General features: G+C 41.7%; 1 protein-coding gene and 1 long non-coding RNA gene across 3 annotated transcripts in view; one reads left to right on the top strand and one right to left on the bottom strand.

Moving 5' to 3' along the window:
• The window catches only part of ALDH1A2 (aldehyde dehydrogenase 1 family member A2), an 82,042-nt gene that overhangs the window by 32,576 nt on the left and 25,554 nt on the right, over positions 1–23,912 (bottom strand). For both annotated transcript variants that reach the window (XM_056346287.1, XM_056346288.1), the window contains 2 exons: positions 782–886; positions 458–598 (listed from right to left, as the gene is read on the bottom strand). In XM_056346287.1, the coding sequence (XP_056202262.1) occupies positions 458–598; positions 782–886 (246 nt within the window). The remainder of the gene's footprint in view (positions 1–457; positions 599–781; positions 887–23,912) is intronic.
• On the top strand, positions 490–23,912 carry LOC130152550 (uncharacterized). Its single transcript, XR_008823003.1, has 5 exons — positions 490–625; positions 10,294–10,359; positions 13,389–14,842; positions 16,621–17,774; positions 23,213–23,912. It is a non-coding gene; the product is annotated as an uncharacterized LOC130152550 (long non-coding RNA).

The following is a 23,912-nucleotide window of genomic DNA, read 5'->3' as shown; positions in this document are numbered from 1 at the left end:
AAAGCATTTGACATGCGGAAAACAACATTAACAATGCCACCGTTTAGATGGCTTCTTACGGGAACAAAACAGTGCAGTACCCAGAATTCATGTTACCAGTTGAGTGTCAGTAAGCATTTCACCTGCCATTTCATGAGGATCTGCACAAAGCACTTGGTCTTCTGTTTTTTATTTTAGAAAAGTCACAAGCACCCCTATCAGGCATACACGTGTGCATACGCAGGCATACACCCGTTCATTTGCCTGATGTCTGATTTAAAACTAATTTCAGACAATTGGAAGACTTGTTGACTTTTATGAGCTTTGGATCAGGTCTTAAGTAGACAGTCAGCCATCTTAACGATCAGCTGAGTGTAGTTTTCAAATATAACTCATATTACCACATTTATGAACTAATTTGCTTTCAAAATGTAAGACTGACAGGTGATCTGACTGTTGATTTTCATGTGCTACTTACAGCAAGAATTGCCCTGTCTCTTTCGACCAAATCTGCTAGCTTATCCAAAAGATGGCCTCTTTCCGATGCATCCATTCTTCTCCAGACCGAACCTAGAGAAAAAGCCAGGCGAGCTGCCCTCACTGCTTTGTCCGTATCAACCTGCCAAGAAGGAAGAAAGACGCAGAGGTAAGTAACATTACCAGGCTTACGAAATTTGCTGGTTTACAACCTTAGTCACGTGATGGGGTTTGGAACTGCGATTAATAAATGTCCAGCATTGCTATTCTGGACCTGTTGCTTTATTCTATTTGTACATTTCTACCCATTCACGGGATGTATTACCTTGTCAGCTTCCTGGATCTCACAGATCTGCTCTCCTGTTGCTGGATTATATACTGGGAATGTTCTCCCACTTTCAGAATTTTGCCACTCATTATTGATGAAAATCTAGAAAAGGAAGAAAAGTCATCAATCCTCCTGCATGAACAAACAGTAATGTATATAACAACAGACTCCTGGGAGAGGCTGCAGATTCTAATACAAAAGAGTTGAAACTCATTTATGCCTGTGAAAATGACAGTTTTTGGGAGTTCAGGCTGAGGGTCAGCCCCCGATGTCTTGCTGTATTCTGTGGCAGTATCATTACAGAAGCAACATTAAACTAAGTAACCTGGCTGACGTTCAGATTTGGTTCAAAATCTGTAACAAAAAAACTAAAAAAAGCCCACACCTATATCAGAGAAAAAGCCTTGAAACTGCTGGAGACAAGACAAGGATTTGAAGTAATCATTCAATTCAGTAAGTAAACATTTGGTCACTGATACAACCCAGTCAAGGCTGAATAATCTCAAACATCGCAGTTCTTCAGTACACAGTCAGTTGGTTATGGCTACAGTGATGGCTTGCAGCACAGAATTAACTTGCTTATCTGCTTAGAACAATGGAAATTGTTAAAATCTCTCAGTGTTGACATAATTTTAATTGTCATAGGCAAACAAATTTGAATTTTAATGGTGCTGACAACAGCTGTCTTGAGAGAAGTAATGACAAATGAATTTGTTTAAAGTAGATTTTTACTGATAACTGCATACATGGCCGTCATTTTCTGCTGAATTACTTTCAAGAACAGGATGCAACTATTTATCAGCAAATATGAAAGAAGTCAGTCTAGGAAAATGACAGAGTGAAAGGTTTTCCAGGTATTCAGACTCTTCCTGTCCTTGAAATCTTTCTAAGAATGAAAGTGTTCAAAAAGTCCAGGCACCATACGGGTTCCTTGGAGTTCAGGTATCAATGTATTCCATGAAATACAACTTAAAATGTTAAGGGGGAGATCTGGCCTCACTGAAATCAACAGGAATTGGACCACTGACTTCACTGGAGGCAGGAATTCACCCCTAGGTAGAAGGAATGTTCATCACCCTTTTTTGCTTGAGGGGTTAAGTTGTGTTTATAGAGACAGGGACCTTTCTCTTCTTAAAGCAAAGCCCCATACCCCACACGGATCTTACGACTGGATGAGTAGAAAGCCAAGGGACCCTTTGAAAGATTCAGGAGTCTCTGTTCAGTCAGAGATACCGAGGTGGTGGAAACTGGCCCATCTTCTTCTAGCATGGCTACAGAACGAGACTGAATGATGTATTAAATATCGGTCCAGTTTCCTCACAGAAACACTCTAGACAGTGGGACAGAAATCTGTCCTGCTGATCAGGCAGACTAAACACCGCAAACAACTCGTCCAGAGCAGCACTTTGGCACCTCTTTAATCTTGCTCTTCCTGCTGTCTTACTACCATGAAATAAAGAAGCTCTTACCTTTGTATTGGCACATGGCTCAGGTCAGCCAGATGAGCTCAGGGAGACGATGGAAGACAATTTTATGTAAGGGCTTTGCTTAAATGGTGTCAGGTTATTGGTTCCTTTTTTGTTTGTTTTCTTTATAGCAAAGTTGATGTGGCAAAACCAGGACAAAAAATTTACATGTTTTTCATGTGGAAATGAATGGAATGTAATACCTGTCTTCTCTAGTCAAAGAACAGTATGGTATGATTATAGATCAGCTGCTGAGTTTTTAGGCTTGGAATAGTACAACAAAGACAGCCACTCCACCCTGCCAACTAAATAGTTTAAAATGTACTCTAACTTAAGCATTTAAAACTTCTCTGATGGCAAGGAAAAGCATCAGGATCAAAATACTGGGTGTTTAAGGAAAGAGGATCTCCAAAGCTTTAATGGATCTGTAAGGAAGGAAGGAAACAAGCTCTCTAGCTAGTCATAAATTGATGAGAAAAAACAGCTGGGAAAAAAACCAGCACTATTGTAGCAAAAAAAAAAGCAGCCAAGAGAAAATACAGTCAGAAAGCTCAAGATGGACAGTTGCAACACCAAAGGGAATAAAGTGTCCATAAAAGAACAGAACATGGTGAGGATGCCAGTGTGCCTGTGCATTTTACAGAAAGGAAAGAAATGGCGTGCTCATATTTGCACGGGAAGGCGAAGATGTGTCTGTAGAGTTTTCTGTTACCAGACATGAGCTTGCTCAACCTATTCTCCAAGCCAAATAGAAGCCATGTAGCTGTGTTCTTCTCAGCGGGGCTTATTAGCTCAGGCTTAGTGCCACACTGACTGCAGTGACATAGCTTCTGGTTCCAAGCTGACTCATGTCCGGCTGACTGAGGACATGGGCATAAAGGAACCTGTGCCTGCCTGGAAAAGACTCTGGCAATATAACAGCTGTGTGTAGAAACCAACAATTACACATGCTTTTGCTTTTATGGATGTGTATCTGTTGTGTTTCCCCATCTTCCCTGTGCCTCCAGCCTCAGCCACTTTGCCATGTGCCCTTCCACCCACTTCAGAATCTGTCCTTTCTTCACGTCCGCCCCACCCTCCACTTTTGTTTTGGTTTTCAGAGGCAGCTGAACCAAGGACCTACTGCACCATTACCATTACTGTCTGTCGCTTTCTTTGCACACTGTACTTATCTCGAGCCTGACCACGTCCTTGGACTACAAGCTCCTCAGATTGTGGGTGGTGTCTTCCTGCTCAGTGATTACACTGCTTTGCAAACCGAAGTACTGGTCCCCGTTAGAACCTTTTGGAACTAACCCAGCCAAAATAAGATAATGAAAGAATCACCACTATGATATCTGGTGACTTACACCGCAAGCCAAAATCCTCCAGCATATCGTTGTCACTTTTTAGACTGTAAGTGAAACAAAGAAACTCAGAGATCTGTGATCTGTGTGGAAGAAGGATTTTACTGTCACCCCTTCCACTGAGTTTGGTGGAGTTAACTCCATGCCCAGAGTGTGTGTGGGTGCACTGAAGAGGAGGGGAAGGGAGAAAAGCTTGCAGCTTCAGGAGCAGATGGCCCAAGGTGATGGAAAGATGTTTGTTTAAGGTTTCAGTATGTACATAAACACATAGGTTCCTCGCGTGATCTGTCTTGCAAGAATAAAACAGTAGGTTGAGTGCAAGAACCTGAGAAGTGGTGGCAACTGCAATTGAGTACTCTTCTCTTACAGAGTGGTCTGTTCTTTTTAAAATAAGATTTTTAAAAGTTAACTACATTCTGCAGGGATGAACACCTATTATCAGGTTTGCTAGTATGCAGGACATGTATTTATTCTTAAAATACATTTCACCATAGGAATAAGAAACAGTGTCTTGGAATTACAAGAGAGTGTTGCATTTCAAGCTGACTGGAACTATAAGGTGTATTATTTTATTGAATGCTCCATTTTAGCCCACAGATTTATAAAAAAGAACAGTAATAGCAAATATTTCAGATAGGACATGGGAAGGATCTATTTGGCATAAAGTTAGAGTTGAAGGCAAGAGAAATTGCTACTGTTAATGGTTAATGTTAGTTTCTTCCTGTTCCACTTTCTATAAACAAGGTATTGCCTATACAAGCTCATTACTGTAAACTGAGCACATTTAAATTGGCAGTAAAATCAGAGTATTTACTCTAGTGCACAAATAAAGTACCTAGTCCCATGTTTTGGAACAGTTTCAAGTCTTGAAATCCAGCAGCTGGCGGCTTTACAAGCAAAACCTTACACTTAAATAATTCACTTTTGAAAGTTTTAGGTGTTCTGTGTCAGGTAGTACCATTCAGCAGATATTCCTACCACCAAGACGCAGATTCTTTTGCAATAAATTTGCATTCACAGGGGCTTTTATAACTCTTCCAGCACTACTGACTCCAATGGCTGTTGATTAAATGTATATATCCTGTACATTTAATCTGACTTTCATTATGGCCACTTCGTAAAAATGCCACGAAATGGACAAGCGATGACACATTGCAAGAACAAGGAATCCCTGCAAAGCCTCAAACTGGGGTTTTTTTCTGCCTTATTTATAGTGACCATGGAAAGGCTAACTGTAAATCAGGGAAAATATTTGACAGCAAATGTTCCTATCTATGGATTATATATAACCCATCCCAAACACCAGATGAAAAAGGGGTAACCCTAGAAAAAAGAAGGGCTTGCTTCCATGTAAATCATGCTACAAATTGGACAACACCCAGTGAGTTCATTGTTCAACCTCAATTGTGAAGGCTATTCACATTTACTATTCCCCTGGAATCAATGTTAATTAAGGCTGACTGGGGCTATAAATCAGCCTTTGGTTTTTACAACTTAATTCAGCATTAAGCATATATATGTAAATAAAAGGTAACTGATTAACCACTTGAGTTTTCCAGGAGTTACTGAGGTAATTTGTTTTTGTTTGAGTCCTAGCCTTACCTTTTGTGATTTGCAGTAAGGAGAAGAAAAAGTATATAGTATGTCATGTATTTGCTATGCGGTATTGTGAGTAGTTAAATAATCTGGCCTGTTGGGTGCTATCAACAAACCCGTGCCAAAATGGAAAGGGAAGAAGGAACACTTGAGAAATTTTGGAACACATTTAGTTTGCCATGTACTCTCAGTAGAGCCAACAACTGCAGCAGTGCCAGAGCAGGAGGGGAACAGGCCAGCGCTCCCGTTTTACCTAGGTGGCCCTGTCAGTACAGGGATTTGGCCAAGGACAAACCCAACTGGCAAAACAGACACTGCCTCTTGTGCGGAGCCTCGCTGTAGTTGGTGCACAATGGTCTAAGGTAAATACTCTTCGTTCACCAGCGATGCTGCCTGAGGCAGCATGCAGCGTGAGCAGCAGCTGAGGGAGCGGGTGGGTGAGGAGTGTATGTCTGCAGGATGGGGAAGGTTCAAACAGGCCTTACAAACGGTGCAGTTGGAAGCCCCCAGCTGCCCCTCTGAACATGCCCTTGGAGTGTCATCATGCTCCTGAGATCTCATCATAAAGGCCTCTTGGTAATTTCTGTTCCTTTCCAAGTGGGACGTGGAGAGGGCATGCCATTTGCCTAAAAGGACAGGCACATCCCTCCTGGTACTGACAGTACCCTCTTCCTCGCGCACACACACATTCCCAGAGACCTTTTGGTAGTTCTTTGCAATATAACGGCCCTACCACATATTTGCTAGGTTCAAATTCTGCCCGCAGCTAATTACATGCAGCCACTGCTGACAGAGTTTCACAGGACTAATCAAGGAAGCAATCTGACCCATCCTACAAGACTGCTCAGAGCCTCTGAGATGCCATGTCATACAAAAAAACTATACAAAGGAAAAGTAAAGCTCAACATTTTACATAAAATTCAAGTTACTTCAAGACCCTGCTGACATATAGTTAGAAGGAAGTCATATACTGCACTTTGCATAAGACTGATTTTTCAAAAGCATTATGCACTGAGTTCAATAGCATTTTTGGATGCTCATCAGTTTTGAAATGAAGCCAAGAGTAAATGTTTTTAGCATAAAGCAAAGCAAATTAAGCTTTGCAAATAAACAACTACAATATCTTGTTTAAGTAGCCATCTGTCCCAGTTGGCTTACTAATAATTAGCAACTTAATGTTCATTTCAAACCATGCAGGTAATTGTAGTGATAAGCATTCAAAGAGAAAGGGATGTGTACAAAACCAGGCTGAACAATCTAATCTGCAATGCAGTAGTAGCAAAATATAGAGCAGGGAGAAAATGGATAGAATTTTGTGGTTTTATTGCTTTACCACTGAGGAGGTACAAAACAACTGTCTTTGTGGGTGTGTATATAAGTATTATTAATTAAAAATCAGCACAGAACTAATACCTTCTTTGCAGCTTTTGGTTGAACGAGACCTGGTGTCATGGCACTACGGATTCCCTCTGATGTTCACCCAGGGGCTAGCCCTGGATTTGGAAAATCGAACTGATTTTTAAATGCACTGGGGATTCCTGCATGCTCATTGCCTCTCTTGTTTATGTTGTCTTCCCTTAAAACATAGAAGAAAAGTAATATGGGCTCCCTTAATTCATAAGAGTAATCAACACAGGTGGCAACAATGTAACTTTTCATTTCCTTTCTTGAAAATGTTCTCAAATGATGTGTGAGTGAAATGATGATCTACATTCTTAATTTGATACTGCTTCATAATGATGTCATCAGACATTTTCTTCAGGCTCCCCAGCTGTATAAGAACTTCAGCCAGTGGACAGACAGTGGCCTAGCATTCAGCTCTTTGGAAGTAGAATTATTTTCCCATGGATTTAATAAACAATGTTTTTGTGCTGTTGCAGCTCCAGAAATGTTTTTTGGTACAGGAAGAGGATTTTAACATCCAAATAATAATGGCTTCCCACAGGAGATATGGTTCTGGATGAATGGAGGAAGGAATGGGAATTTCCTAACTCAATTGATTTAGTAGCTGGTTATAATTTCATTCCATCAAAGATCTTTTTTTCATATGTGACTTTCTCCTTAGAGAGCCTTTGACATCAAATCTGCAAGGATGGGGGAGGGGGCATCAGATGCCAAAGTACTTTATAAAAGAATCACAGCTGTTTGGCCCTCAGCATCTTCTTATAGCTGGAGGCATTAAGTAATACATAGTGGCACTTTTTTTTTTTACTTTTTTTTTTTTTTTGGGGGGGGGGGGGGAGGACATAAAACAATTTTAGAGGCATGCAAAAAATCCAGCAGCAGCATTTCCCTTGGTAAATACTGCATAACATCCCAGATACCGGGCACCTGTGCCTCAGTCTGGTCAGGAAATTTCATATCCTTTCCCATCTCGGCAACTTCATTTCCTCTCCTTTGGAAACATTTCAAGACTCCTAACGATTAGTACAATTGTAAGGGAATGAAGTAGATGGGATTGCCAATCAGAGGTGCAGCTTGTTTATTTTCTCAGGCTTTGTTTTCCTTCACTTTTATGGCTGTCTCGATACAACGAATCTCTCACGTTCTAGCCAGAGCATGTTGCGGGGCGCTCCTGGGAGTGACTGGAAACAAGCAGCTGGCTACGAAATCAGCAAAAGCCTGGTTTGTAAGTAGGCACTAGGAAAGCAAAAGCCAATCCCAGTGGACTGATTGCTGACCACCCAGCGACTGATTAGCAGTGCTGTTGTATTTTTAAGAAGGAGATTGTTCAGGTGAACAGTGAGAGTCACTGCTCCTAGCTGGAAGTTCACAGATGATGAGGAATGGGCCACAGACCTCAAGGTCAACCTCCCCAGACATGCTTAGTGCAGGATCCTGCTTCTCAAGGCAGTCCATGAATGAGCCTTATGCTGGGCAGTGCCAATGACTGCATTGCTTTCAAATGGTACACCTATGTACATCAAGGCAGGCTGCCTGGCTTGACCATACAAACAGGAATGGTTATCATGCTGCTCACCACGGTTACCACAGAGCAGTATTGGTCCTGCAGAAGTTACCCAGATTTTGGTTCTTGTAATGAGGTGCCTTTCAGCTGTGGAGGAACTGTAATTGTCTTAAGAGGAACAGCAAACTGTACGTGAGAACGCTGAACTTTGCACTAAACTTAATTCTGCCAAGCAAGCTCCTGTGGACGTAGCTGGTTTTCAGCCACTAGAGGTCCAGTCCCACCCACAGTAAAGTGAAAGGAAAAATCAAATTGGTTTCAGTGGAAGCTGAATCAGGCCCCAGCTGATGAAGAGGAAGCAATGGTAACAGCCTCCAGAGGGATATTTGTGCTGGGAGACAGAGCTGTGTCGCTGGAAACCTGACAGCTGCTCTAGAACCTGTAAGGGCCATACAAAACCAGAACATGTTGATTTTTATTTTTCTTCTGTGGCTGCTGGCTTGTCCTGGCTCCTTACCTCTCCTTACCTGACACCCTCTACCCCTCAAAAAAAAAAAAAAAAACCAAAAAATTGAAAAGGAAGAAGAGCTTTTTTCTAAAGCTTTGTGTGTTTTGGGGTATTTGGGTTTTTTTAAAACTCACTTGGACCTCAGAGCCAGAAGGATACTGTCATGGCTTTTAGACATGGTTTACTATAAATGGCAGTTCCTTCATAAACCCAGACTTTTTAAGTTTCACTCAAGAAATCTAGAGTCCAAGCTCCAGAGCGTATGGCAAAGGCTGGAAAATTTTAAACATTTACAAACGCACTACGGCAGGAGGATCAAAAAAGTGGAATCGGAAATAAAATGCACAAGAAGTGAATGAGGCTGCTCTGGTTTCGCTGTCAGCGCAGCAGTACATCGAAATCTAGTAGGATTATGTTTATGCAACCCAAGTCCTGTGCCAAAGGTACACGTCTGGATGAGAAGGCTGGAGTGTTCAGCTTCTCGGGCTGTAACTTCCAAGTAGTAAGGCCTGAGCCAAGCCTACTGAAATCAGAAACAGTCCTTGACATCAGCGGACTTCGGCTCAGAAGCCAAGTATTTAAAATAGGGAGTACATCAAGGTCTCAGTGACATTTCAGCATGTGTAAATGAAGTCAGGCTGCATCGTGGCAGACACAAGCTGGAGGAGGATTCATATGATCTAGCACCTCATGGTGGGACCTAACGCATTAGCTCAGTCTCTTTCCATTCCCCGTGGGGTGGGAGGAGAGGGGGCAGCACTCCCTCGGGGCAGTACTTGCTACCTCAGGCGTGCTCCCATTGCCCCCAGTAAGGGCCTGTCCCTCCAGTGGCTGTTGCACTGGCCCGCTCCTCTAGGCATCATGTTTAGGTGCTTACAGGGGGGTACAGCGGGTGCCCCCTGAGCCAGCTCACCGTGAGTGCAGGTTTGGGGAACGGCTCGCTAGGGACAGGTGTGACGGGGGGAGACACTGGGGGAGCCCCGGGTCTCTGAGCAGCAAATGGGAGAAAGGGCTTGAAGCCTCCTGTCAGTCTGCTGTGAAAGTGGAATGTAACATGATTTTTTCTCCCCTATGTCCCAAATCCCTCACACCAAATGTTTGACCTGCCTGTCTTCCTGTCTTAATTAGTCTTCTGTCTTTCTGGGAGTTGGGTCTGTTCTCTTGCAAATGGCAGCACATCAGAGAGGGGAAACCTGTCATGTTTATTTTCTAAGCTGTAGGGGGCACCCATTTGAAAAAACTCCCAGCTTATCTAAACGTTTTTTGTTTGTATGATTTTGAATTAGGAAGTGTGAGTAATTAGTTAAGAAGATTAAATAAGTCTTAACAACATGCAGTAGCATGCTTACTTTCCTCCTCCCCCCCCACCGCACAAGTATTTCCTGCACAAAACCCAGGCTGCCAAACTGTGATGTTACCTTTTTCTATTTTAGTTTCTCACTGTGCCACATGCTGATACAGCATCCGTTATTTCAATTCAGTCTCATTAAAGGGATTATTTTGTGCCTGGTCGTTCAAGAAAATTAATCTAAAGAGAAGAGACTTCAGATTGTATTGTCTGTTGAAGTATACCAACCACAAACATTTTACTCCTTTTGGCTGCCTTATTAAACCTGTGGGAAGAAACTTTACTTACAGCACATGAAGACTTTCCTCAAAGTAATTTCTACCTTTTTTTTTTTCAGGTAATGAAGAATTTATCTGCTGTTACTGGCACAATACAGGAGCAATAACACTTTCCCGTAGCTCAGGTAATATTTCATCTACTCCTAAGAAACTAATCTCCTAAGCTTACCTATCCTTTTACTTGCGGGGCTTTAATTGCTGGAGAAGAACATTTACTGTCTTGCTTAACTGCATCAGAAAACGTTGTTTCTGAAGCCAGGGTGACTAAAGAATTGAGTATGCTCTACAAATCCACTAATAACAAAGAAAAGCCATCACTGAATGATTTGGGTAAGGATGGCAGTGCTTTTTGTGGAGTATGATCCTTGATATCACGCACTGCAACTTAAAAAAATGAAATAACGAAAAAGTTCTAAAAATTCATTAAATCAGGAGTGGAGAGGAGGGAGTATTTGTTTACAGAATCAATTTTTAGGCTGTCACCGGGCTTTAATGAAGTTGTGGCTGTTAAGAACTTGATCCTGGAAACCCTTTCACAAGCACTCATTTGAAATGGTGGGAATGAGGAGGGGTTTGTACAAACAAGACTGGTATTAGTCTGTATCGTTTTCCTGTGTTTTGCATCATTTGCGTATTGCAAGTCTTATGTGCTCATTGTGTGGACATAAAACAGCATAATTATTTATTTGTGCATGGGAGACACGTTCTGCTATTTAAAAGAATCAAGCAGATCATCATTTGTAGGTAATGGCCATTTTAAATGTTCATCACCGAAGAGCAAGTTCTTCCTTAGAATTCAGCTATGCTGCATAAATAAATACTCCTACTAGGATTTCAGACACTATAGGCAACACAGAAAAATACAATGGGCAAATTTATTTTGACTTAAAAGCTCTGTCTGAGAAAATTACCTTATAACTACACATGAGAAATTGCTGGAATGTCAGCTTCATTTGCAGTGGCCCCTTATGGCCTGATCACCCTCCCTGGCACGATAAATCACTGGCAAGATCCTTACCTTAACACGTTTGATCTCAGCTCAGCAAGACTTGGTTTTGATGTGAAGAACTCCAGATCTGTTAGGTCAGAGACAAATAGCAGAGCCACTGACCTGCAAAGTGCTAACTCTATATTAGACCCAAGTGAGCAGCCTTAAGCTCCTGGAAAGTTTGCCTTCACTTCTACTTTGCATCCTGAATATTTTCAAATATTACTGTTAGCGTGTTTTGCTAACATGCCAGTGACATTTCCTTTCATGTCATTCTGCACATACAGAACCCACAAAAAATCAAAAAACCCAAATAAGCATGCAGCACGAGAAGCATGTCTTGGATAAACTGTTAGAATTATCTGCACTTTAGGGCAACAGGAAACAAAACTCAGTATTTACTATCGGTTTCTTTATTTCATTTACATAAATGGCTTGCACTGGCCCTTTTCTACCTAGACTGTGCTTACTAATGTCATAAATAATGATATTCACCAGCACGCTCACTAAGATGATTGAAAGTGCCTGTATGTACGTGTCTGAACAAACAGAAATTCAAACTACTCCTAAACAAACAACAATTATCCAGCTTGTGACGCTTGCATTCAAGTGAACTGTCACAAAGACCAGTTTTGTGGCCACTCAGTTTTGTGGCCTTGGTTTGAAACTATTCCCGAATGTCCTGGTTAAACAGTCACTTATCTCTACGATAGTAAGCAGGAGTGTTAGTCTACCAGAAAATTGGATGTTCTTAATAGGCTTTGGGGGAGAATAGCTTTGCATCATCAGCATTAAGTTAAATCACATTAAGTACCCACTTACAACATAGGGATTACCACTTATGACATCTTCGGTGAAAGCCTTTAAAACAAATTGTTGTGTTTGTTAGAAGAAGCTGTGAGATAACAATTCCCAGAAAGCTGATTTATAAACCCATTTTGCGCTTCAAGAAGGTGCAAAGGAACCTACCACCTCTCCTCTCTTCCAGTGCTACAATGAAATCTCTTAGGCTGGAAATTCTTTTAATAAAAAGTCTTGGGCAGTACCGATCTGTTTACTTGAGAATATTCTTCTGGAGAGAAGAAACCTTTAGCTAGATTTCCCTTCCTCAGAGTTCAGTTCTGATTTCACCGCCAGCTCTTTCTGTTGATAAGCCGTTTACTTTACATATACAAAACTGGAACACAGGTCATTCTACTTTTTATTATTCATAAGGCTGATTGGAGAGAACCAGGCTTAAGCTGTCAAAGCATCCTGCTGTGCTTGGATACCTGACAAATTTACACCCCAAAGTACACTGTGGTGCTAAGACTAAAATTGGATGTGAAGCGCTCTTGCAAGACCTGATTACAGTCCCAAGCAAATAAAGCACTTCAGGGTATAGCAAAATAATGCCAATATTTAATAGATTTTAACATTTTTATATGTGACTGGCAAGCTATTCTGCATAGAGATGTAGGCCTGCATGAAAAATGAGCTCTTCTGTTTACCTTTAAATAGAAGCAGACTAATAACTTTGAGTGTGTAAATTAAAAACATGACCCTCAACTTTTGCCAAACATGCAGCATTAAAAACATAGACTAAGGCAAAACCAAAACCTAACTATACAGAGATTTCCTTAAATGAGCAAAGTAGGTTCTAAGTCTTGTTAATAAAGAGCCTTCCTTAAAAACGAATGTTCATATATGCAGTCCTGAGATCCCCCCGCATTTCCTTTAAAATTCATGTTTCTTTTCCCCTTTCTAACCAAATGCCCTTTTTCTCTGCTGGAACTCCTTGTAATGATACCAGAATGTGGGCAAACCTCATTAGTCTCCCTGCTGTTTACAAGACAGGATTTATGCTCAGTGTAGTGAACACAATGAGACATGATCATTAAATGGCTAAAATCAGCATCGAGACTTTAATCTGAGAAATTTTTCACCCAGACGTTGCAAATGCTATTGGCATGTAAAGGTATGAAAACCAATATTAATTACAGTGAACATATGTCACCCGATGCCCCTGCTTTCTGCAAGGAGTATACCAATAACTAGCCATTTGTGAAGGTTAATTTCATGCAACCTTTGGCAGTTATCTAGTATAAGGTATGTCGCCAATTCAATCCATTAAGTAATAACTAAATTCTCATGGGACCTAGCTGAAGTCAAATGTTGTTATTCCAGGTTCACTGCTTTTAGTCTCCCCGAAGACCGTTTAGGCAAACGGCTGGAAGAGCTGACTACAAAGGTTCCCAGTCACAGGGAACAGCCCTAAGAAGCCCTTACCTGCTTTCCAACCAGGAAGTAAGTTATCAAGGATTTGTTCTGTTGCTCCTTCAAGGAGAGAAATGAACTGAGGCAGAGAGCAAGAGCATGAACACATTTGTGTTTCAGCTAGAATCCCAGCATGAAGAGTGATCGTCTTGGCTGGCGGGTGGAAGAGCTGCGCTGCACCAGCCACTGGGCATGTCTGCACTGGGCTCCTGGTTGCCATCTAAATAGCAGGGCCTGCCTTCCCCCTCCATGGTGGAGCGCCTTACTAAAACAAAACCCTTGAGAAGCGGACAGAAACAATACCAGAGATGACAACCTGGACTGCCAGCGCCATCACTGGGCTGCACCAGTGGAGATAGATACTCCCCCTCCTAACAGAAGAGCCCAGAGGGGAGCAACACTGCAAGCCCCAGCTTCACTTGAACTCATTATCCAGTTCTTCCAGCAAGGAGGGCACTGCCTCCCAAACAGCACTCAAGGGAATGGTAACGGAGACAACTCCCGATCAAGTGACACAGAAAGAGAGCAAGCAGCACAAAGAAAGGGGTCTTTTCATCTGTGCTGTGTGTGCTTGTGTAGGTGAGTGCACATGGAAGTGTGCGATTAATACCGTATAGAATTGTAGGCGTGCAGCCGCATGTAAACACTGGCTCTGAAATTCATCTATATTTCCATTTCCCAGAATAGCATGTACAGAAAAAGAGGTTTTATCTTCTAGTAGCCTGGCTGGTTTAGCAAGAGATCCTGCCTCTGACACTGACCTACAGTCTCAGTTAGTCATGGTTACACTCCAACAAATTTAAACTCCCCCATCTGTGAAGGAACCTTGTCACCAGTTTTACTGTGAGACTGAATCAATTAATGCTTTCTAAAAGCTTTGATGGAAGGAGCACAATATTAACACTTGCAGTTGAGCGATGCTAGCTAAAAATGTCTTTAGTAACATTAACAAATATGTTTTAAAATCACTATCAAAGGGTTGGACCACCAAGACGAGGCCACCATCGGTACAGCTAACCCATTTCGTGTTAGTCTCATATCACCATTTCAGATGGACAAGTGAAAAAGCAGAGCGTGATTCTCACCTCTCATGGAAACAGCATCCCATAGACATCACAAAAGACAGAGAAGCCGTTAAGTAGCTGTGGTAAAGAAAGTGTGATAAGGACGAAAAGAGGAAGACCAACAGAACATTGAGCACTGACAGAAAAGGGGGTGAAGGCTTAGCCAGATCTCCTGCAAAACATGCGTGCATGTTTCTCAAGGTCCATGCAGGCCATTCAGGTACAGGACTGCTGCAACCATCTGCCACAACTGAAGAAACCGGGAGAGAATAAAATAACCCCCTTAATTTGGAAAGGCAGGTAATAATTTCTTAGTACTTTCTTAGCTACTCAAGAATAAACTATTTCTGTTACAGCTGAAAACAACCCACGTAAGCAAATGTAAAACGTGTATGTTATGGTATACTGGTAAGTTTTGAAAATACCCAGTGGAATCAAGACACTGCTTTTATGCTTGCATGCAAAGAATGTTTAAAATAAACTCCAAATATGTTTCAAACAACAAAATTAGGTGGTTCCTTAAAAAAATAAAATAAAAATCTATGTATCCAACCAGCAGTTACATAACTGCCTTCTCAGATCAATTTGACAGTATACAGAAGTATTAAAGGCAGTTTAATTTCTATTTTAAGGACTTTTTACACTAGCAGAGTGGTAAATAAGAGTGAGGTGCAATGTCATAGGAGGTGCTTTAGTGGTTCAGCTGAAAAGACTTTACAGGATTTTTCAGCTAGCTAGAACACAATTTTCATCTAGGTCATCTTATAGTTAGGAAATGAAATTGCAAGTGCCCCTAAACCAGCACTAAAATCTAAGTGTGAAAATGGGTGATCTGGACTGTATCACAGAGAGGAAAAAACCTAGCATTTTTTGAGCACACGGGGATGAGAATTATCAGAGGCATACCACAATTTCTAGGTATAAGCTATGCAGGGAGGACAAGTCAGGCTGCAGAGCCAGGGGGAGCAGCTCTGTGTGCAAGGAAGAGAAACATCACACAACGCAGACCCAGGGATACAGAGGCGGTGTAGATCATGAAGGATAACAGCAGCAGTGAAGTACTGACTTCTGGATAAGAGCAACTGAAGTGACATTGGAGTGGCACTGAAGTGGAAAAAGAATACAAAGGCAGTAAGGCTGGTGCAAAAGTAACTGCGCATTAGTTAAACGAGAGCCGCACGGAGACAGTGTCTAAAGAGCAGAGTTTTCAGTGTCCTAATCTAAACAAGGTTTGATGTAGGCCTGTCAGGGACTAAAAAGCGTGTCTGAACCCCTGAGAAATGGTTACCACATAAATAATTTCAGCTTCATTGCTGGAGAGAAACATATGAAGAAGCCCTACTGTCTGGGATACTAAACTTCAAGAAGCAGATTTTTTTTTAAAAGAGGAAGTAACTTAGAAACTCCCTGCTTGAAGCTAGGAAATTAAAATCCACAGAATCAGCATGGAGGCTTAAGAATGTGAAAGAGTCAAAGACAATTTGCATTCCCAAGACTAAAAACTGGAAGCACAGGCAAGAAAATAAATGGGGTGGCTAAGCAGGAAGATACAAGAGGAAACGGGGGTGGGGTGGGGTGGGGTGGGTGGGGGTGGCAGGCGGAAGCTAACTTTACAAGGTCACAACACACAGAATAAAAACTAAAAACTTAAAATGTAAGTAACACTAATAAAACAGCCAGGGGAAGCCTAAGTTACATAACTAAGCAAGTATAGGCTGTGGGAGAGTCGGTGGATTCTGAAAACAACCTGCCTATGAAAGGCATAAAAGGCAGACTGAAGATATTTCCAGAGGCGGCTGCTCATTTGGGGGAATCTTCATTCGGCTATACCACAGTAGATTATATTTCTGCCCAAAATCTAGTATGTTATAGGGCCAAGGGAAGAAAAGCAGAGCCACTAGTTTGAATACTAGACAATGATGTTCTGAGGAATCGTCTTTACTAAAAATCTAACACCAGCAGTACCCTGAAGGCCATTCAAAGGGCATGTTCAAGACAAGGACTAATTGTGCTGCAAAAAGTTGAACTAAAGTTCCTGCAAAAAAACTCCAAATGCTAATGCATCTTGTTTCTTCCAGTTTTCAAAAGGTGAGGCATCAGGAACAGCACAAAAGGCACGAAGGACATCCCAGGGTGGTGGTGATGATGATGTAGTAAGTGGTGTTTTTCCCACTGAAGCGTGAGAGAACGATGCCACAGCGCAGACCTGGAAGGACCTTCCAGCTGGAGAGATCCATTTCAGATTAAATGCAGACCCGAGGTTCTGACCAGCTCTTGCCACTTGAGGCCAAATTTGACATGCTGACCTATTCATAAGAAGGTAAGATCAGCTTTTACATGACAGGCAAATAATCTCAGTGTTTCCCTGAAATGATAAATAGCTCCGCTTTGGACATGAATCAGTCTCACTTTAGACTGAAGCCTTTACCTGTGTAAATGTATTTGGAATTTCTGTAGGGAAAGGCACCTTCTGATCATTTCTGAGTCAAAACTGAGGGCTTTTGTGCAATCACTGCTGGAGGACCAGAGCATGGTAAGAGGCCAGTGTCCCTCTGGCATCCTCTTCCCATCCAAGTGCAGCAAAGAGGCTGCAGCCTGTTCTGTGCAACACTTCCTATGTCTTTGTGACTTTCCAAATGGATTTTTCTAACTCACTTATTTTAAATTGGGGCACAGTGGAAATCCACATGGAAATTAGCAAAGTATATCCTTTCTATAACCGCACCACCTGCTGCCGGCTGCTCCACAGCTGTCCCACCAGCATCCGTTTCGATTCTGAGTTCAATTCAGAGTCTTCATTACCTATGAATCCCTGACAGATTAAGGTCTATATACTCTAGTGGTCAGCACGGTCCTTGTGTTTTAACCTCCAGCTGAGGTCAACTGAGATCGAGCTGACCTTAAACGTTTTCATTTGGGTCACAGAACGTGATGTGGATGGTTCTCTGAAGTATTTTCCCACTTCAGTCTAACAAAGCCACAGCGTATTATATTTCAAGTCATAAGGCAAAAATCTCGTTCACTAGGCTCTCTGGGAAAGGAACTGATGTCCAGTGACGTGAACAAGAATGAAGTCCTTCTTTTCTTTGGTCGGTTGGAGACTGTTTCAGCAACACTATCACAGCAACACCTTGATGTGGCTTCACATACGATACTTTTAGTAATGGAGTGCTCTTAAAGCTTAGTCACACTGCGTAACTCCACCTTGATGTGCTGCATTCGTGTCACAAAGGTAGGTTGCTATTAAAAGTAGCAGAAGATGCTGGTCAGTAGAAATAATGGTTTTAGACAAATTCTGAAATACAGAACTTGAGTTTTGGAGAAAAACCAATTAGGTGTGTGCAGTCTGAACAGGAATTCCGCTATTCATTTGAGTAAGCACAAAAGTAATGAATGGCTGGGCGCTTAGATGGCAATAATTTTTTAGACTTCATCTTTCTCCATATGATAATCAGTAGTAAGTCTTCACATAGCTATTTATGCACTTATTTGTGCTCGAGTAGGGATGCCAGCGCTTGTCTGAGGATTCCTCACTAGGGGACTGCACGGAACTGCAATTTGCTGAAGCTTTTTTAAGCCTTTGCACATCTGTGCTTGTATTATATTTACATTCCTTATAATGTTGTCTCTGTATAAATGCATTTTTTGTCTCTCATTTCTTTCAGCTGAACTAAGGTCGATGTTTTGTTGCTTGTTTCAGAGAGTAAATTCTACTCTTTGAAAAGAAACAAACAGATAAAAAGTTGTATTTTTTTAGATATGGAGAGAATTAAACGATTTCAAAAAAATGAGCCAAATGTTACAGTTCAGTCTTAGGGAAGATAGCTGCAAAACAGTAAAAGAAGAAATGTGACTTTATGCAGGATCAGACTAAAAATTTATGATATGGACCACTGAACTCATCTTTTGTCATTTATCTCTGTAAACCTGTGAGATTTTTTGGAAGATAGTTAGTCAAATGAGGAGCCAAGATGAATCAGTGGATATAATTTATTTAGACTTTAAAAAGGCTTTTGATGATAAAGTCCTTAGCAAGAGGCTATTAAGGAAAGTTAGTAACCATATGGTGCAAGATAAAGTCCTGCCATGGATTAAAAAGTGGTTAAGAGATAAGATAAAAAAGACTGGAAATAAATGGATAATTCTCCCTGGAAAGAGGTTAATAGCAAGGTGCCCCTTAATTACTGTGACTAGCAATCGATATCTTGGTTCACCTGCTTTTGCAGATCATTAATAGTAAGGTACATAGTTTGCAGATAAAAATATTCAGACTAGTGAGAGTACTGAAGAAAGTATCACTAGGGCCAAAGTGAAAAGGCATTTGGGCAACTCAAGGGTAGATGAAATATGCCAGAGGTAGTAAATGCAGAGCAAAGCCTGTTGGAAGGAAGGGTTCAATTTACTTTTAGATGCTGGTATGTTCCCAGCGACTTGCAGCGCCCATGGACAGCTCATCGAAGGCAACTGTTAATGTGCATTGTAGAGAAGGGAAGACAAACGGATACAGTGGCCGTGTGTGTGGTGCTCCCAGGAACAAAGCAGGTCATGGCGGTGAGTAACTTCAGACTGTCAGAGCCCATTGCGGTCTGTCGGGAACAATTCTGCACGGCGAGGGAGATGGGCGAGCTGAGCAGAGATCATCAAGAATTTGTGGACTGTTGGGCTTTATTGAAAAATGCAGATACCTCAAGACAGCAGTTTAATATGGAAACGTACCAGATTGGTGAACTTCTGTCCTTCAGAAACATTTCCCACAGAACAGAATGGAGAATTAAAGAGGGAAATTTTTTTTTTTTTTTCACATCAGATTGAAAGTGTATGTTCCAGACACATTGTCCCAACTCAATAGTCCAATAGTTAGGGTCAGTGCCTGGACAGCCACCGATCTTTGATCAAATCCTTGCTCTGTCTGACATCGTGAGTATTCTTGGAGCAGAGATCTGAATCCTACTTTTCCTCGCTGAGTGTGCTGTGTACTGGGCTATCAAGTTGGTATCTCTCAGGCCTCATAAATACAAGTGAATCATCCAACAGGAGAGAACGTGAGACTGTTTCCAAGGATAGCCAAAGGTGGATAGCGTCCAAAATCGGGACCTAGCCACCACCAGAAATCAGGGATCCACAGTCAAGTTTCTGCCCTGTTTGCTTCAGAGCAGGCGTGTGAACGTGGCTACTCTTCAGCTGGGGCAAGTGCTCTATTACCGACTTGGTTTTGGTGTGCAAACAAATACACACACCTTTTGCATTGGAATACTTTTAATCGTAAACATTTCTGCAAAGATGAGAAAAACACTCGCTGCATAGCTCTTATCTTTCAGCGTATCATTTGACCTTACAGACTGGAGAAAGAGACAAAAATTTCCCCCAAGCCAGCAATACTGTATTGTACAGCTTGGGTGTGTCAAAGCAGTCTGTATTTTCCCTAAAGACTCAGTCGTTTCCTAAAAACTCAGCCCAGCAAGATGTCACTGCTACAGCAGTTACCTGCTCAGTAATGCAGTAGTTAGCCAGCCGTGGCCAGTTTCAGCCTGGTAGTTTCTGTATTTTTAATGCTCTTAAATTAACATGGTTTTAGCAGCTGTATTGGAGTAAGCAAAGGCAGGGGACTGAACATGCATAAGACTACAACTGTTTTGTGGTCCCTCACACAGAAGCTGGGTAAACTGGGTTTGTGCAGAAAACCTTCAAGGTTGGGAGGGAAAAAAGAATCCTCTAGCCAGGCTGTTAATTGGAAGGAAGTACATAAATAGTTTGCAATTGATACGTGGGTTGATGGCTTGCAATACTAGCTACAAAGTATGAACGCTCTAGAAGAGAATTCAAACTGTAGATTTAAACAAAAGTAAATCTAAATACAGTAGATACCCTTCATACATGATGATACAGAGGGACACACCTAGTGTCAGCATCAGATGCTGAAGTGTTCCACCACGGGGTAAGGAGCTGTTCTTGCTGCCTGCTCTTCATGCAAACGTCTCTAATTTTCTGTGCCCTGTCTTTTGTAACCAGACGGCGCTTGCTGAGCTGACCCAAAGGCCAGCTGATCTCTTCAAGTATCAGTCACTGAATCTGACTTCAGGAGACATTAAAGGAGTGAGCTCATTCAGGGAAAGACTGGTGGGAAATGGCACGTGTCATTGCTTAGCCAAGTTTTGCCAAAGCTCATCTTTAGTTGAAAAAAACGGCAAAGGTTCTGCATATTATTCTAAATAAAATAGATTCCCTGCCTCCTACCTTAATGTCTGTCTAGAATTTTATCTGGAAAACATGTGCTGGAAATTGTGGCAAAAATAATTTTTAATGGTGTTCTGCATCATTCATTTCTGGGTGATGCCAAGAAAGCATAATGGGAATTAAAATACAGAAACTTAGTTACAAAACAGTTCAAACTCAAATGCTTATCATACGAGAATTAGAAATGTATCTGCTAGTTCTTGTCTGCCCAGTGTGCCTACGCTTAATTGGAACTGCTGCCTACAGCTTGCTGCTGCAGTGCTGGGTAGTTTCCCTGCTCTGTGTTTAGAAACTGACCTGATTTTAGCCTGTGCTGTAAGAGTAGTAGCAAACCCTTTTACACAAGACAAAAAAATACGGTTGTCAGCCAGTTTGCAGGCTACTACTACAGAAACAGTTCTGTACCTCTTCCCCACCACAGCGCTACAGCTTCACCCCTTCAGAGCAACTCTGCAAAAAACTCTCAAACCCACAGTTCTTCAGCTTTTCCTTATGCTAAAGTTCTTCGACTCCCTCTCAGGCTTAAATCAATTGGCAAGCAAGAAACAAAACTTAAAACATCCAGTTGGACTGGTGTCCCCAGCGCGGTGCAAACTGAGCATGTTTGCCCGCTGCCAGAGCTCGGGGAGGGCAGAACCACAGGGTCCTCATTTTATACTGAGCTGCCTTCTAAGGTCAACGTCACTTATGAAACCCACTACGAAAATACTTAGTAAGTCAGATTTGATTATGGCACAAGGACGGAAGGATATCCACATCCTGCAGAAACACCGTTAGCCCCTCAAACGGAGATGGCAAGAGGAGGACGCTGCAAAGGGCTCAATCCATTGGGCTGACTCCATCTCTACCGTCAGGTACTTGGGAGACACTCAAGTCTCGGGCATGAGACTGGAGTTCCGTAAGAGCCTGGAAGAGGGAGGCTGGGAACCCTCTGATCACCCTCAGAAGCTCTCAGGTTCTGGGAGCCACCAGCTCAGGGGTGGGCTTCCTGTACAGAACACGTTAACAACCTGGCCTTGCTGGACGCCATGCTACGGCTTGTCTCACACGTCTGATCACGCGTCCAGAGCAGCCCCTTCTGGGAGAGTTTCTGGCATGAAGCTGACATTTGTAGAAGTACGACTTGTTGCCGGGGAGAAGGCTGGATCCCCTTCCTACCTACGTGCTCCCTTACGTATGGAGCACAGCACATGCCCGAGAAGCCTGAGGAGGGCTCGCTGTGCCACGGGGCTGCAGAATAACCCAATTCCTGCAATACTGGAAGGTCGCCTGTTCTGCAGACGCAGTCCCTCCCCGGACATTAATGTTAAGAAGTAGAGAATTAGAAGAGTTACCCCAAGGAAAAGAGAGAATCTTGCATGTAGCAGTTTTAGTACTTGCCAGCCACAAAGAAAAGGTTAACCCTGTGTGCCTGAACACCCGTCTTCATGTCTGCTTCGCAGCCTTTTCACCAGTTCTTACTACTCACATCTGAAACACTTTATTTTCACAGAGATCATGCCAAGGTATTAAAAAGCTGGGAAAAAATATTTCTAATGGCTGTTTTTTAAAAGAAGCACAGGCTGACTCCCAGTATTGAAATCACACTAGATACTGCTGCACATCTTACATAAAACCATGGCATCATAACTTTTCATCGCTAGCAACATTTTTTTCTGAGCAGTGAAGAAGTGCATTGCCTCTATGTGCCACATCAGGTGTACAGGTCGGAAGGACCTAACGCACGGATTTCTGCTTACTGCAGTAAACCTACCAGACTATTTCAAAAGTTTCAGCAATTCTGGTAAATAATCAAATACATGAAATTTACATGGGTGGTATTTGTTTTGTTGATGTTCTTGGAAGGAGCCTTCATAATAATTCCAAGGACAATGTAGTGTTTTAGATTAATGAATCATAAATTTACTTTTCTCCAGTACATACTAAAAATCTTTATCAAATCTCATTCAGGCATTCCTGGAATTTTAACGTGATCCATCCTACCAAAACTGTTGCCTAATTTTAGAATTCTAGAAATGGCAATTAATTGGCAAAACATATTTTAAAATTACTTCACTCAGTTTAAACGTTCACAGGTACCTCTATTTTTCATAACAAATTAACTCCCAAATGGTTTAAGATTTTACATTCAGAGACAGCTGTAATAAAGAGTTCAAGAATTCTGTGTCCTGGTTGTGTATTTAAAATTCTCAGCTAACAAGCAGGAGAGAGGCTGCTAGGAATGCTTACAGATGTCCAATTTTACAAGCTTTGGGATTGTTGGTGGAGGGTTTTTTTGTTTTGTTTTGTTTTTTTTCCCAAAGTCCTTTAGTCTAATGTTATTTATTGTTTATGGAAGTTGTTTGTCATTTAAGACATGAAGAGACCACTCCCCCCAAAAGAAAGAATCAAGTTACAATCCATTATTTCATTTTTGATTGTTTTTCTTTGTAATAGGTGGGAAAGTGGATCCTGGATAAAAGTCCTGCCCAAGACAAGACTCCAAGCTGAAGACTCCAATTATCTATAAATCACTTGTATTTCCTGCAGAGAAAGAGAAAAAGGAGGGAAGAGCGAGACAGACAGAAAAACAGAGACAGAGGATATGCCAAGTGAAATATTTGATACCTGTCCTAAACCAAATTTCTCTCAAAGCAGCCAGGAGTTACCTGATACCTCAAAACCAAGCTCAGTGGAAGCATGTTGCCCGTTTTGATTTTGGCTTAATATTGAAATAAAGTCATTTTCTTTTACTTGTTCCATCAGCATAAAACGTGTAACATCTTACATATTTCTGAGATGATAGCACTATATATGCTGAATTACTAAAGGTGACTATCCGGTTTACATTCTCACAGACAGGAAGAGGTGATTGCTGACGACTGTTACCTTTTTCAAAGATTTTTAGAACCCATTCTCTAGTTTTTGCACAGAGAAATGCAGGTACACTTATTAATGCAAACAGTGATACTACTCCCAAGTTGTTATCTACTGAACACTCCTGAAACACATTTTACACTGAAACCAGCAACAAACAACATTCATGCCAAATACTGTTTGCACAGTGAGATTGCTCCCAAAGTGTAACACCACACAACATCAAATAACTACTATTTGTTTAAACTCTTCATTTAAACTATCTGCAAAGAAATCATAT

This window comes from Falco biarmicus, chromosome 7 (assembly GCF_023638135.1).
Source record: "Falco biarmicus isolate bFalBia1 chromosome 7, bFalBia1.pri, whole genome shotgun sequence".
NCBI lineage: Eukaryota > Metazoa > Chordata > Aves > Falconiformes > Falconidae > Falco > Falco biarmicus.
Note: the sequence above shows the minus strand (reverse complement) of the source record. Positions and strands in the feature narration are given on the sequence as shown.